The following is a 16237-nucleotide window of genomic DNA, read 5'->3' on the forward strand; positions in this document are numbered from 1 at the left end:
GCCTACAGAAGGCTCAAGGGGAAACTTCTCAGTGTATGCAAATACCTGAAGGGAAAGTGCAAAGGGGACAGAGCCAGGCTCTTCAGTGAGGACCAGAGGCAATAGGCACAAACTGAAACATGGGAGGTTTCTTCTGAACATCAGAAAACACTTTTTCATTGTGAGAGTAGGTGACCAAGTGGCACAGGGTGCCCAGAGAGTTTATGGAGTCTGCATTCCTGGAGATGGGCAAAAGCTTCTGGGAGAGGGTTCTTGGCACTGTGGTCTAGCTGACTCTGCTTGAGCAGAGGAGTTTGACCAGATGAACCTCATTTGGTACTTTCCTACCTCACCTGTTCTGTGACTCTGGAATAAGCAGCATTGCTGCTAGGACAGCTGGACTAATGTAGGCTTTGCTTTTTTTCAAGAGGTAGAAAAAGTAGGATTAAAGTGTCATAGTTGTGGTTTATAAACTATGTGAATTGGTGATAATTTAGAGAGTTTAAACATTTTTGTAAGATGAATAAGTGTCAGTAGCATATTGTGAAGAGAATGATGGTTTGGCTTCACAGAAAAACAAGTATCTCATTTGCCTCTGTACCTCTATCATCATCACAAAAAATCTTAAAGCACGATATGCTTTAATAATATGCTCCTAAATGAGTTACAAATACAAGTATAGGTGGAACACAGGCCTATACTGCCAAATTATTGTATTTCTGTGTTCTGTTGTGTACTTTGGTGCCAGAACTTGCTGTTTTACTTGTAGTACCTACATCATACTGTACTGTCCAAGATTAATGGGTAGTACCTGTGACAGTGAAACTTAATTTGTAGCATGACAACAAAAACAAGTGTCTGTTAACTGTAGATCTGTAAAAGAGTACTTGAGAACAAGAAAATTATCTGTGCTTCCAGAAAAGTGCTCATTCTCCTACCTTAAATATTTTGTTTTACTGAGATTTATTGAAGTTTCTGGCTTTTGTGTGTGACTCTGTGGATATTTTAGATAATTTTATGACCTAAATATAACCATTTTATATTATCTTATTTTCAACCCAATAATTTTGGTTTTGAAATTCGGCTCTTAAGGAATTGGGTCAAGATTGAGGGGGAAAAACTTCTTAGCCATAGCATACATTGCATTAGCAGCAGCAGCAGCTGCATTGCTCCCTGCTTCTCTGTTCTGCAGGCTGGCAGTTCTCAGACTGTAACCTCATGGTCACAAATGCGCTTAGAAGTATTGGTAAAGTAATGTGGCATGATGGAATCTATTTATTTTCCTGCTATACACATGAATGTTGCTTTGTAAGCAACCTTTATTGTATGTAGTGCATCTGTTTACTTAATATATAAACTGGGATATATTACAGTACCAGTATCTTCAGAGGAAGAGCCCTTGGCCTTGAGAGTGATAGCTTGAAGAAGGATACTTTATGTGGACATGTCTGTGTTAGCCCTGAACTTCAGTTTCTTGATGAATTGTTCCAGGCATGTCTGAAAGAACATTCAGTTGTATCAGTTTAATCTCTGTTCACAGAGACAATTGGTAGGGAATGGTGCTGCATTTGATTAGACACTTTATGATCATGCCACTATCAGCTCTTTTTTATTTAGAGGTGCTTAATTAGTGTGGTTTGGGAATTAATATATTAATTTAATATTAATATATTAACGAGCTAGTACAGAACAGAAAGTAAATTTGAGCTTCTGCAGGGAGAAGAATTTAAATGGATAAAGATATATCTTATGTAGGATTAAGCTTCTGTCACTAGAAATCACAGGCTTTTAGTTCAGATTGTCAAAGGCCACATCTTCCCATGTACAACATTTTAGACTGACTTTAAGAACAAAGGTTGTAACTTCTTACTTCACCAACTTCTAATATGCCTTGTTTTTGGAAGGAGAAGAGATACATGCTACAGAGTTGTGATAATGTTGTTTTTGATTATCTGTATTTTTGAAAAAGAGCATGTTGGCATTGACTTCTTTACTTAATACCTCTTTTTAAAATTTTATTATTTAATGCAAGTCATTTCAGGCAGGTTGAATGACTATCAAGATACAATTATTGGCTTCCTGTTGGTGTATAAAACTGCTGTTGGGGAGCACTGTTGAAAAGAAAGTAAAGGCTAAGTTTGGCCTAATGTGTTTCAAAATGAGAATATTTGGCTTGCTGCAAAGGAACTGTAGCTCTGTGTAGTTTGATCCTGGGATTTCTAAAACACTTCAGGCGTGCCAAATGGAATTGGACATAAACTAGTATCAGTAATTTGTATAAATCAGTTAACCTAATAAAAGTAAAGCAAAATATTTGGATTAATCTTTGAAAAGAGGCTGAAATAATTTTGTTGTGTTTCCACCATACTGGGAAACAGAATTAGATATGCTGTGAATGTAAATGCCATAATTGTTTGGCAGAAGAATGTAGTTATTAGCAAAAGCACCAAAATTACTTGAGTGTGTTTAAAACTTCAGCATAGTAGAGTTAAGAGGTTTTCTGAGCTCTAAATTTTGTAAAAGTAATTTGTGTGTGCTCAAAGCCTTCTTGTATCTCCTGTACCAACACTCTGATACTCTCTTACTGGTGTACATATCGTCTTAGGTGATTTGTCAGGGGCATGGATTGGATGTGTATACATGACAGCAATTTTCCAAAAACAATTTGTTTGCAGTACTCTCTGTGTTTTTAAACAATATCTGTAATATTTCTGTTCTTTCAGTAAAAGTTCCTTAAAAAGATAAGTTGCAGCTATGATTAAGTGTTTGTTTTTCTTCACAGGATACTTACAGACAACATATTTTTTTCTAATCCACGGCTCTGTATTTAGTATTAATAAAAATATCTGTATTTGTGCTGAAACGTTTGATATTCAAAAAAAATTGTGTTATCTTTGTACCAAACTTCTTCCCTGAGTATTTGTCTTTTTGATAAAGTTTTTTTAGAGAGAGTGTTTATTTTCTTGTTTTTTGTAGCAAATTCTGAGATCGAGGTCTCTGTGTCTGCAAGAAATGTGAGAAGGTTGCTTAGTTTCCAGCGATACCTGAGATCTTCCCGTTTTTTCCGTGGTATCACTGTTCCAAATTCTTCAAACATTTTAGATGATGATTATAATGGACAAGCAAAGGTTGGTTGCTTGAGTTTTATTTTTTTACAATATGTTTTTCTAAATGCTTCATAGTATATATATCACATACTAAAAATGCAACCAAATACCAGTTTTAAGCATATTTTTTATGTATGCATGTATGTATTTTTGTGTGTTTACATATATGTATATCTATACATATATATTTTATATCCAGACAAAATTTCATGGTTGGTAGCAAACTTATCTACTGCCCAGAAGTTGGATGATTTTTATGTGGCTAGTGGTTTTTTTTTGTTATTATTGTTATTTTGTTTCATTGTTTTTGTTTGTTTTTTAAATAACTGGTAAGTTAAGGGTGCCCTTGAATAATTGAAGAAAAATATGAAGAGAGGAAAATGTATCTGTATTTAAGAAATGTAATGGAGTAATTTAGACAACTGTTTCCTTTGATTTTTAGGCTAACCTCAAGTGTGGACAACTGGAAGAGTGACTGCCTAAATTCAATAAAGTGCATTAAATGCATTTCTCAGGACATGCTTATGTCAAACTGACCTTTTCTTTGGTAGAAAAAAAATGTGATAGCTGTAGTACACTTGTGCAGCACTAAGGCAGAAGAGAGTTGGTGCTAAGGGAGCAGCTGCCTGGATGAAAGGCTGCTGTGTTTGCAACAGTGCTGAAGGGGACTGAGCGGGCAAAGATTGTTCAGGTTATTCAAGATCCCAAAGGCTGTGTCACTGCATGTAGTGCTTTTTTTGTCATCTGACTCACAAAAAGAACTTATAATACAATGGATGTATCCATGCTGAATATGATCAAGCTGTGGTGTAGGAAGAAATCTGATAACCTGGAGAATGGATCTTAAAAATGTACATGTAATTTAATCATAAGAAGATATTGTTAATGCTTTTTTTTCTTCTGATAGCAGTTTTAGCAGCTGGTAGAGAAACTAGGACCTAGAATTGGATCATAAAAGAGCTCTACCAATCTAATGAGAGTAGGAGAATGCAGCAATCTGTAAAATATGCTGGATGGGTATTTCTGATACAGGTATGGGAGGCAAAGATTTGGACTGCTCAACTCTGGTGAGGCCTCTTGCACTGTTTGCTGTTCTTGCTCATCCCTGTTGTGGGGAGAACAGTTCATGTGGAGCAGCTGTGATAAAGATGTGGTAGTTCAGTGGGGTGAAAAGTCAAAAGCCAGGTTCTTAAATGAAAATGCTCATATGATGGCTCAAATATCTTGTGAATCATCTAGATACTGTTCTATAAGCAGGGGAAAAAAGAAAGGTAAAAGACTACACAGATTAATTTGCTAGTCTGAATGCACAGTTATTCTGCCCTACTATTTCTGATTTGAACCTCAGATGTTTTGAATTGTCTTTTGAGAGATTGACTAAAGGTTGAAAGGAGGATCTCCAGCCAGTTCTGTCAAGACACCTTGTTTGGTTTTTTCCCTCCAGTCTTTTTATTTGTCAATGTGTGATGTTTTTCAGTTATCAGACAAATTTAATTATTCTTTTACTACTATTTTTTTTTTTTATGTAGAAATTCTAAAGACTTGATCTGTCTCTGAAATCTTAAATAGTCATGTAGTCTGAGCTACAGGAACATAGGCATATACTGATTTAAAAATGACAGCTTCTGTGTTTCTTTTCAGTGTATGCTGGAGAAGGTTGGAAATTGGAATTTTGATATTTTTCTTTTTGATAGACTGACAAATGGTGAGTTTACTTTTGGTATTTCTTTTGTGTTTTATCTTCTAGCATAATTGTTGCACTTATGTTGCAGTGTTGTATGTGATTGTTCACTAAAAACCACAAATTCAGGTAGTATTTTTTGATTTAACAGTCTTCAATCTGAGTCCTAGTTTGCCTGGTCACTCCATTGAAATAATTATACTGTCAGTACTTACACTAATCATTGATTTTTAGAAGAGGCCCTTGATGTACTTTATAGGTTGTTCTCTCTTAGTAATTTATAGTGGTAATTTGATACAAATTAACGAATAATTTTATGATCTTGGACTTTTTTTTTTTTTTTTTTTTTTTTTTCAATTATGGGGTGCTGGTAATTTTTATGGTTCTGTCCAAAAGGCCATTTATATTGAACAAGTATTTTTCTGATAAATGTAGTGTTAGCTAGAATAGTTGTATTACATTATAGTGCTGTAAGAGGCATGTGGGTGTTAATCCATTATAGTTATGGCATAGAATACCTGGAGAATTGGGAGCTGAGCAGAGGGAAGCTGCTGTACACATAGCTTGCACAACATAGAAAAAGGAAGAGGGCATTTTGGGACTCGTATGTGCCCATTACAAATAGCAGTAGGAACTACAGGAGTAGCTGGTTAAAAAAGTCCCCTAAGTATTGTTCACTTATAGGCAGAAAAGAGATCTGTAAATGTACTGGGGAGAAGGAGGGAGCGCTGCTGCAGTGGGTAGGGTGAAGTTTTGCATTCTAATTTCAGCAATGGCAACTGGGTTTTGAACAGAATGGAAGCAGGAGATGAGCAAGTCCAGCATCACAGAGACATTTGTGCCAGTGTGGAAAGAGAATGGAGGGCAGCTCTTGCAGATTTTGCAGCAGTCAATATGGAGTAGGTAGCAAAGTTGCAATTAAAGTTGCCAGGACAAGAAATTAAGTTCAAAAATGAAAATATGGCACGAAAATATCTTTTTCCCTTCTGTTTCATTGAAGGGGTGCTTGGCTTAACCAAGTGTAAAAGTAGTAAGCTCACAGTTATATTTAATACAGAAAATGGATAGAAAAAAATAAAAATAGCAAGGTCTTGTAAAAATAGAATGTTTATATAGGGAATGTTAAACTTTACATAACCGAATGAGAAAAAGCTATGTGTACTAGTTAACATGTAAGCATAGCTGCTTTTGGATCAGTTTTTCAAATGGGAGAAATCTGAAGTCATCCTTCTCACAAGAGCCCTCTCTACCTTTTATATGTGCTGTTTTCAAATACATTTAAAGTACTACCAGAATAGCTTCTACTGTGGAAGCCTTGCAATACCACCATCCATTTTGCATCCTAATTAAATCATTTTAGGAGGACAATTTAATCAGGCAGCCTTGTTCTTGAAAGTTTCTAAGGGCAGAATGCTGTATATAAAACGCTGCTGGATGAGCTGCCCTGGATGAACCTCTACAGAAGAATTTCCCCAGTAAATGTTGTTCCAATAATTGCATATTTATTTCATTGTGAGGATGTGGCATGTATATGAGAATACATTAATTCTAGCCTAATAATAAGCTTGATATAGAAGAAGTTTTTGTCTTTTTTGTTAGTTTGTCTGTGATAGGTTCTGTAATGCTAAATGAAGATTGTCAGCCATGACATTGTTTGCAGAGCAAATAATGGACCAGCTATTTCAAATGAACATTGTGGACTGTCTCTCTTACAGTTTTTACTTATTTTACCACTGCAAAAGATTATAATAAAGCTATGAGTAGATGACATATATTATAAGCTTGGTAAAGTATACTTTTTTGTAGAGTTCTGGGTGAAATAAGTAGAAGTCCAACAAAATATATGATGAAAATAAGAGATAGTGTATTTGTAATGTGCTCTAATCAATAGTGTTGTCTAGCTTTTATCTTTGCCTGATTATTTTTGTATATGTGTTTGTGATATGTTGTATAAATATATTTATAAAATTGAATATCATTATAATGGATTTGCATGTTGAAACATGTTGGTTTTTTAATATTCAGTAACATTTTCTTCCCATTAGTTACCGTTGGACAGCTGGTAAATGCATTTGAATTAAGCAAAACCACTGGTTACTAGAGACAGCTAATGGAAACTTGTCATGCAGTAATATTTAAATATTTATGAATTGGTGTAAAATATCATGACTTGGTGTAGAGAAATTTGCTTGTATAATTTTTTGTGACCAATTTCTTTGAAATAATACATTTCTTATGGAAGAGTAACTGATTTCATGGCTTCCAATGAATTAGTATTTTCATCTTATTTTTAGGAAACAGTCTAGTCAGCTTAACCTTTCATCTGTTTAATCTACATGGACTAATTGAACACTTCCAGTTAGATACGATGAAACTTCGTAGATTTTTGGGTAAATACAGCTTTTTATTTTCATGAATATTGCTGTTTTTCTGCATTTTTATACCTTAACTGAAGTCCTGGTTGCAGTTTAGCAATAAGGTTTAAAGGGTACTGATGCAGTCTACATTGTGCAGTGATTTAAATTATGTTAATTGAGACTTATCTCTCAAAGTTTTTATGAGGATAGAATTTTCCATGTTAAATTCAAACAAGTATTAAAAAGTTTAATAGTTTCATAGCTAATGCTGTATTCTATTTATTAAATCTATCTAGTATCTATTAAACAGTCAGGAATATATGTGACGTGTGACATTTGTATTGGGAAAGGCTAGACAGCTCCTTTCTTTATTCTCATTTCCATTTCTGGATTGATCTTTCCTTTTTCCAATTATATAGTTCCCTAACTGTATGAAATATTTCAAAGATACTTTCTGCTGCCAATTTGGTGTTATCTCTGGCTTGCTCAAATTCTACTATAAGTAAGCATTGTACTGTGAACATAGTTTGCCCCTAGACAGAGTACAGGACAATTTTAATTGTTTGTTTGGGCCTGTGTCATTGGAATGCTTCTTTGGAAAGAATTGTAAATACAATGTAGAATATTCAAACCAAGTGGTACATTCACTTGACAGAGTTGTCTGCATCCCAGTACATAGACAGGTGCTGGTATGACACCTCCTTGCTTTGGTTCTTCTGTGATGGTGTCTTTAACTTTGTAAAGTGGGATGATGTTTTTTAACTGAGCAGGAGAAACAAGTTTCTGGTCCCTTTCAGTAGTTTTTCACAATTTCAGGGAAAACAATTCTGTGGTTACAAAGATTGTTGCTTAATGGGGAGCAATCACATTTGGAAGTCTTTTCTCCCCTTTCAAATAAGAGAATGTTTTTGCTTTCATAATTTAGTTCTCTTTCAGTTTAAAAAAAATCGGTTCTGTCTTAAATTTCATGTTACTTTCAAGTGGACTAAATTTTCTCCAGTTTCAGGAATGTTAATCAGCTGACCTTAATGACTGACATGTTGGAATGGAGGGAAATTATTATAGAAACTTGGTTTTAGGCTTCTTGAATTCTGAATGTGGTTTGTCTTTCTTATCTGGTTAGTTGACATTATGCAAATTATAATACTTGAAAGATGAGTTAGAAATGACTGGTCTAGTTACTGGTTATCAGAAGATGAGAGTTTTAACTACATATGACTGTTCGAAGTCATAATCCATTAAAATGAGATTAGACTTTGAAGAAGGCAGAGTTTATTTTAAATTTGAAATTCAACACCTTCCCCTTTGTGTAATGCCTTCTACTCAGTATCAGTAAAAAGTCTTAGTCCATTGTAAAATCTAAGAACCTTTCTTCCAAATACAACTTCTTAGCATGAACACACTTTGTTCTTTTCTTTTCTTTTGCTACCTCTTATACTCTTGCCCATAGCAATCTGAAGATCAAATCGAGAAGACTAGGAAAGCTCAAATGGGCCAGTGCCACACAAAATTCACATTATATGAGAATCTACTGGAATCTTTTATAGATAAATCTTGATTTTAGTCCCCTGTAGGATCTTAACTTTTTTTTAATGTATGTGTGTATATATACATATACACACACGGTCTTTCAGTGATTTCCATAGTCTACTTGGAGATCTTTATCTTTTTACTATGTCTTTAGAGATTCTTATTCCAGACCTGAACCAGGGGAGAGAAAATGCAAAGTATAATATTCCTGAAAATAGGGATGTTGTGCTATTCTGCCTCTGGCAAACTGTCATCAAAATGTTGACCTAGGTCTGCTTTAATAAAATAAGTAAGTTAGGAAAATTGTAAAGTTCAGGTAGCTGGATCAGCCTATGAAGCCATAAAAAAGATAAAAAGAAAGCCAGAGATATATGCATTCATTTACTTGATGTGAGGAATAGGTGTGAGAGAGTTCTACTGCAGGTTAATAAAGCCCAAAGACATTTATATTGATTTTCATTATTTTTCATATGAGTTGTCACCTAACCATTGAGTACTATTGAGATTACATGGTCGTAACAGTATTTTGACTTTTCATTATCTTCAGCTCTTCACAAATACCATGTCAGTGATGCTGTAACATTACAGCATCCTTTGGGCTCGAAAATTGAGTAGAAAAGAAGCTTGTGGGCATGTTTGTTTGGTGGGACTGACAGACTGTAGTCAGACAGGAAAATGTTCTTTTGAGGTTTGCTTGGAAGAACTAATGTGTTGTGACAGGCAAAACTATATTCTATAGTTTGATTGCTGGGCTTTAGATCTTCCCCTTCATCCTTTTTAACATTACTGTTTTTTCATTCCCTGTACTTGAGCTAATGTTGATGCCCTTTAGAGAATTCTGCCTATAATGTTCAAAGACAGCCAGAAAGACAGAGAAAAGAGGAGGAAAGCAAAGAAGTTGTTAAATAGGGAATATTGAATCTAGGTGTAGTTATTCAGACCATCATCTAAATGAGATTCCTTCCTAAATTGCATATGGACTTATATTTGCCTGAGTACGAGTATGAGAAAACGCCTAAAAATATATAGAGTTGACTTTCCATGGCCACTTTCCTAAATTGGAAAACAAACCACTTCATATGACAGGAAAGCAGTGCTTAATTCCTCTAAAATCCTATCTGTTTTCAGGTCATGATATGAAGTCATCCTAATGGTTTGGTGAATAGCATAATTTTCATTTTGTATTTAGTGTTGCCTCACCATTCAGACAGATTGTCAAAGACAGCATTCCCTGGGAAAGTTCTCAAAGTCAGAGTATCTCAGATTATATATTGATTTCAAGTTGTTTAATTTTTGCTCTGAGGTGACTTTATATGTAGTTGATTTCCTTTAGCAAACACTTTCTTCACATAAAAATCTTACAGCTGCATTGTGGTTCAGCTGACGATTTATTGACTTTGATGCTTTTATGAGTATGTAACTTGTGATATTGCATATTTCTGTGCCTAATGGGGCATTTAAAATGGCCCCTGAAAAAATTGAAATTTTATTTAAATTTGGATATTTGTTATTTCCCTGCAGTTATGGTCCAAGAAGATTATCACAGTCAAAATCCTTATCATAATGCAGTTCATGCTGCTGATGTGACTCAGGCCATGCACTGTTACTTAAAAGAGCCCAAGGTAAGGCAGCATTCTCACTTTTACATCACTCATACACACAGAAATGTGTGTTTGTGTTTGTATGCATATGAATGGATTATGTGCACATATCACAGAATCATTTAGGTTGGAAAAGACCTCTGAGATAAAGTCCAACCTGTGACCAAGCACCATCTTGTCTACTAGACCATGGCACTGAGTGCCACATCCACTTAAACATCTCCAGGGACAGTGACTCCACCACCACCCTGGACAGCCCATACCAGTGTCTAATCACCTGCTTTCAGTGAAGAAATTGTTCCTAATGTCCAACCTTAACCTCCCCTGGTGCATCTTTATACGGTGTCCTCTATGCTGTCACTGGTTACCTGGGAGAAGAAGCCAAACCCCAACTCCTTTCTGGCAGTTGTAGAGAGCAGTGAGGTCATAGATCTATATATGAACCTACATGCATACATATATGTGTATATGCACATGCAGGTTTTATCAAAAGTAAAGAAACCTAAGAACCCAACAAGAAACATTTTTGAACTCTCTCTTGTCCACCCTGTTGCTGAAGCTGTGGATTCACAGTATGTTTTCTTTTTATCCTCCTTCTGAGCTGACATTGTCTCTTGTGTGACTTCCCATTGAACTAGAGCAGGGAATTAAAGTTATAGCTGTTTAACATAGTGCTGTGCCCCAAGACATTTATACGGAATTGCAGCCTGAGTCGGAGCTGGCAACAATAAAACTGTGTACTTGTCATCTGGGGTGGTTTCTTTCTTCCATGAATTACCATTACCCTTGCTTTGCTCATCTTTGCTGTTATTGGACAGTTTGCTTCTACAAGAGGCAGTTCATAGCAATACATCAGGAGTTCTCTTTGGCTTTCTTTTTAACAAATGATAGAATAACACACCTTAAGGAGCTAAACTAGTTGAGTGTTTGTTCCTCACTACTGGGACTGCTGTCAGGCTGCTGTAAGTGATGTCTTGGACAATTTCAGGGCAAAGTCGTGTCCTTCTGTATTAAATTGAAAGCTGTAATGCTCTGTAGCTAGATGAGAAGTTATCTTCCTTGATGCAGTAAGTTTTGGCTCCATAAAGCCTTTTTCAGAGGCTCTTTGCCCACTCCTCCCACTCAGTTTCTCACTGCTGCTCTCAGACCAATTGGTGCAGTGAGCCTGATCAGAGCTGATACATGATGAGCTTTTTTTATGGCATTCAGTTTGCAAGCTCTGAGCATTTTTAATTTAATACTCGTGATGGAAGTTCTGTAAAGCTTCAGATACAAGTATAGACTTTGTATTTTTAGTAACACATACAGCTATAATTCAATGTACTGAACTACAGCTCTGTTGCACTAAAGTACAATTTAAACATGTGAGGTGTGATAGATGGCAAATGCAATAGGGAACATAAACTTCTGTCCTTGCAGGGTATTTGCTGCAGTTCACCTTTATATGGGTGAACTCACCTCTCTGTTTTAGTGCAAAGTAGACTGTATTACTGAGTTAAAACTTTCAAACCTCTCAACCACAAGCAAGAATGGCTATGAACAGTGAAAGTCCATGTAGATGCATGGTGAGTTAACTGACGTGCACATTGAAAATATTTATTTGTGGCAAATTTTCCTCCTTTGGTTCTGTTCCTGGTAGACCTTGAAATACAATTTTGCATAAGAGTAGAAAAACATCCAAAATAGTTCAAATTTTTCAGAGCATTAGTTTCTTCCTCTTAGGAGGAAAGGTTTTCATGCTTTTTAAAATATGCTATGAATTTAAAGAAGACACACATACAAATGGATTTGGTAAATGAGAGGGAGAGCTAATTTTAAGAAATTGCTGCTTTTATGGGGGTCTTGTTAGGAAAAGTGCTTCATTACTACACATAAACGATTTTTTGTGCTGGCATTTTCTGAGCAAGAATATTCAGCAAGAATAATGCTTAAACCATTGTTGACATTTTGTAGCTTTTGAGGGGGGAAAATACTGTGAAAAGTCATTGGAATGTTAGTTTTACATCTTCAAGATTTTCTCTAAATTACTATTGGCTGTTAATTACTGAAAACCAAAAAAGCATTAATGCACTTTTCAGGCCATATTGCATTATTGTCTTTTGTTGGGTTTGCCTTGCAGCTTTCCGAATCTTTAACTCCATGGGATGTCCTGCTCAGTTTAATAGCAGCTGCCACACATGATTTGGATCACCCAGGTGTTAACCAACCTTTCCTAATTAAAACAAATCATTATTTAGCAACTTTATATAAGGTAAGGATACAATCAGTTGTTTTGTTAAAACCAGGTTTGGAGAGGAGTATAGAAAAGAAATATAATTTGTGATGTGTTTAGCTAGTGGTAGGATTGATGGCAGATGTTTCCATGTCACTGGGATAAAAAATTGTGCAAATTAAGTATGTATTCAGTGTTTGTGGGTTTTAACCTCTGGGAAAAACAAAAAAGAAAAGAAGAAAATAAAATACCAACCCCAAAACACAGCTGAATTGTATATAGCTCTTCAGCTTAAGAAAAAGACATTGACTGATATGTGTTACTCCCTTTTAATTCACAGAATACCTCAGTATTAGAGAACCATCACTGGAGGTCAGCAGTGGGGTTGCTGAGAGAATCTGGTTTATTTGCACATATGTCATTAGAAAACAGGTATGTTTATACCACATAATATGGATTAGTTTCAGATAGAAGCAATCTGTCAGCTAAGACAGCCCTGCAAAACTAGATAAGTTATTGCACAGCACTTTTGAGTACAAAATATGAAGATCTATTTTAAGAATTCTTGGATACTGTGCTGGTAGAGTAGAGCAGTTCATGGTGCAACGTGATACTCAGAAAATAACATTTATTGCAAGCACATTGAAGGAGTGTATTCATGTAGTCAAGCACCTGTTCAGACTAAACTTGGCAGTCTTTTCTCGTTCTGTCACCACAACTGTAGTTTAAAATAGACCATCTTCACCTACTCTTGACAAAAAATAATCTTGAGACAATCAGTTCGTGCATTTCTAAGGAAAAAAAAAAAAAGAGGGGGAGGAAAAAAGCTAAAAACTGTTTTAGTCTTCCTGAAAGCTGCCTGTAAAATATTCTGATATTTCTGTGAATGTTGTAAGAATTTTTCAGGAAACAAACAAAAAAAAAAAAAATCAGTGAAAATGCTTATTATAAAGGTTATATTTGTATAATAATAAATAAGACAAAAAGCCATGTAGATCTAGTAATGACTATTATTCTTTATTGATGTGCTTTTGGATGTTTGGTGTCACTTATTCAGGCAGCTGATGGAGAGCCAGATAGGTGATCTCATTCTTGCCACAGACATCAGTCAGCAGAACGAGTACCTGTCCATGTTCCGATCCCATCTGGATAGAGGAGATCTATGTTTAGAGAACGCCAACCATCGTCACTTCATCTTACAGGTGACCTCGCTCACACTTTTGAAAACAGCATTTTAGTGTAAAAACTAATCTACTTTTAAATACTATATACTCCTTCTGCCAGGCCTTCTCCTCCTTTCAAAATGGAGCAGAACTATGTTTTAGTCTTTCTGTTCCATTGCAGCCTCAGAACTGTGAAATGCATTGTCAGGACATATTTTGGGGAAGGAAACTACTGCTGTAGTGAATCAGTTTGTAGTTGTGCTAGTGAGCTTTAGCAAACTTTAAAAACAAAAGCTGTGAGAATCTTCTTAGGTTTGTAGGCATTTTCTTGCTAGGTTCATATTGTGGACTATAAGAGAAAGTGGACAAACAGATGAGTAGTTCTGTCTTGTGCAAACTATTGCTAAAAATACAAGCATGAGAGCTAGAAATGGAAAATACTGCTTGCTTGCTTTGATGCTTCTTTTTCTGAAGCTATTTTTGGCTCCTCTACCAGTGAGTATACTAAATATAGTGGCCCCGAAATACTTTAAGTTGACTGGATTTCCATATTACTCAGGGGTGATCATGAGATCTCACAGTTCCTTGAGTGTTTTTTAAATATTACAGAACATAACTTTGGAGCACAAATGGTAGGTAGGTTTGTTATTCACAAAACCTAAAATAATCTGCTATCAGGAATTAAGTAATTACAGGCACTTCTGTTGAAGGAAAGGTGATGTAACACTGTGTGTTATCTTGTTAGATGGCTTTGAAGTGTGCAGATATTTGTAACCCCTGTCGGACATGGGAGCTGAGCAAGCAGTGGAGTGAAAAAGTAACAGAGGAGTTCTTCCATCAAGGCAAGTAAGAGTAAAAGTATCTGTTAGTATTTAATGTATTTAGTGTGGACAGAGTGTCCATGAGCCCTAGTCCATTTATATTTAGCACTAAAGATGTACAGTGTGGGATTTTTTTACTTTCATGGGTTATGTTTCCTGCAATAGGTCAGAGTTACTAAAGCTCTAGTAACTCTCAAGCAGAGTTACTAAGCAGAGAATCTGTTTAGAATCTGAACCTAGAAAGGCTGATGCAATACGTCCTTCAGCTGAACGGGGCTTCAGATTAATAATTATGGCCACTTTAAAATTGCCCTAGAGGTTTCAGCAAATTATGGAATATGTTCATCATGTGTCTTCAATATTTAAATTTCAGCTGTGAGGCCTGTTGGTAAGCAGGTAAGAGCCAGGGAGATTTTTAGTTACTGTGCAGTTTAGACTACTTATGTAAGCAGTTAATAAAGCCTTTAATTGATAAATGGAGTGAACTTGCTCCATTATTATTAAATTGTTTTATAATAAAATTAAGGCTAGTTTGGTGGGCTTGAGACCTGCTAATTTGCATGTGAATATGGTAAATGGGGAACAGACTGCTTTATTTGGTGCTAATCATGTGAGACTTAATCTTAGATAAAGGTGATGAAGAAGCAGAAACACAAATTGCCTTTAGCGAGAAATTTCTGAAGGCTAAGCTATCCTCTTCCATATTGCTGAGGGGGGATTAATTTGTCATTTCTATGACAGTGTAGGAGAGTTTGCAAGAAAGAGGGTAGTAATCCTTCAGGAAACTTGTGTTTCTCTGGGGTTTCTGTAAATACTATTGGATGAAAAATATCAAGTATTTAAATACAATAGTTGGAAGTATAGTAAGTCTGACAGATCTACTTGTTTTTTTGGGAGATGGGAAGAGAAGTAAATGCATTCCACCAGCTGCAGGATAGTATCCTTGTTAACCAACACTCACAGCTCACTTCTGTTAGTGTTTGATTTGGTTGAGACTTGATGATTTAATGGTTGCATTATACTTTTGTTTCTTCAGGTGATATTGAAAAAAAATATCACTTGGGTGTGAGTCCACTTTGTGACCGACAGACAGAAACTATTGCCAACATCCAGATTGGTAACTGCAATTCAGTTCTTTTTAGTAGATTTCTTTCAGCATGCAATTTGAATAAAAGCACCTTTTGGATATGTTTCCTAGAGGCTGAACATAACTCTGCAACTCTGTGTGTGGCAGCACTTTATTATAAAGAGCAATTTTATTTTTATTTGCTATATAACATCTCTTGAATTGTTTATGAACGATGCTGCCCTGACAGTCCTGGTGCCCCTGCGCAGAGCAGGTACAATGTGAGAGGCAGCTGTCTGACTTCTCCCATGCTGCTACCCAGAACTTTCCTCATCTAAAGGGTATTTTAGAAAGGGGAGGGTCCCTTCCCCTTGCCACGTGGTCTCAGGTGCCTTTTGCAGCAAGCTTGTCACAAAGCTGGGTTTAGCTTTTTGGAATGTCAGCATTCCCTTTAAATGCAGCCTTTAAGGAGGGTGGTGGGCAGAGATGCAATGGAGAATGGTGGAGAGCCATTATATTAATAACCTGACTTGCATTTAAATAGTAAAATGTCTTTTTATAGGTAATTTTAATAAAAGTTGATTATAGAGGTGAAGTAGGACTCAGTTAAAAAATATAGTAAAAGAAAAGAATAAATTTAACAACAAGCACAGTATGAATTAATGCTTTAGACTGAACACATCAGCTTTTGTGTCCAGCAGCTGCCCTGTTATAATGCAG

General features: G+C 35.8%; 1 protein-coding gene across 2 annotated transcripts in view; it reads left to right on the forward strand.

Moving 5' to 3' along the window:
• PDE7A (phosphodiesterase 7A) overlaps positions 1-16237 on the forward strand; it is a 75622-nt gene that overhangs the window by 56621 nt on the left and 2764 nt on the right. For both annotated transcript variants that reach the window (XM_056482763.1, XM_056482764.1), the window contains 9 exons: positions 2956-3107; positions 4728-4791; positions 7062-7157; positions 10176-10276; positions 12375-12506; positions 12808-12899; positions 13525-13669; positions 14376-14472; positions 15488-15568. In XM_056482763.1, the coding sequence (XP_056338738.1) occupies positions 2956-3107; positions 4728-4791; positions 7062-7157; positions 10176-10276; positions 12375-12506; positions 12808-12899; positions 13525-13669; positions 14376-14472; positions 15488-15568 (960 nt within the window). The remainder of the gene's footprint in view (positions 1-2955; positions 3108-4727; positions 4792-7061; positions 7158-10175; positions 10277-12374; positions 12507-12807; positions 12900-13524; positions 13670-14375; positions 14473-15487; positions 15569-16237) is intronic.

Source organism: Oenanthe melanoleuca, chromosome 2 (assembly GCF_029582105.1).
Source record: "Oenanthe melanoleuca isolate GR-GAL-2019-014 chromosome 2, OMel1.0, whole genome shotgun sequence".
Classification (NCBI taxonomy): domain Eukaryota; kingdom Metazoa; phylum Chordata; class Aves; order Passeriformes; family Muscicapidae; genus Oenanthe; species Oenanthe melanoleuca.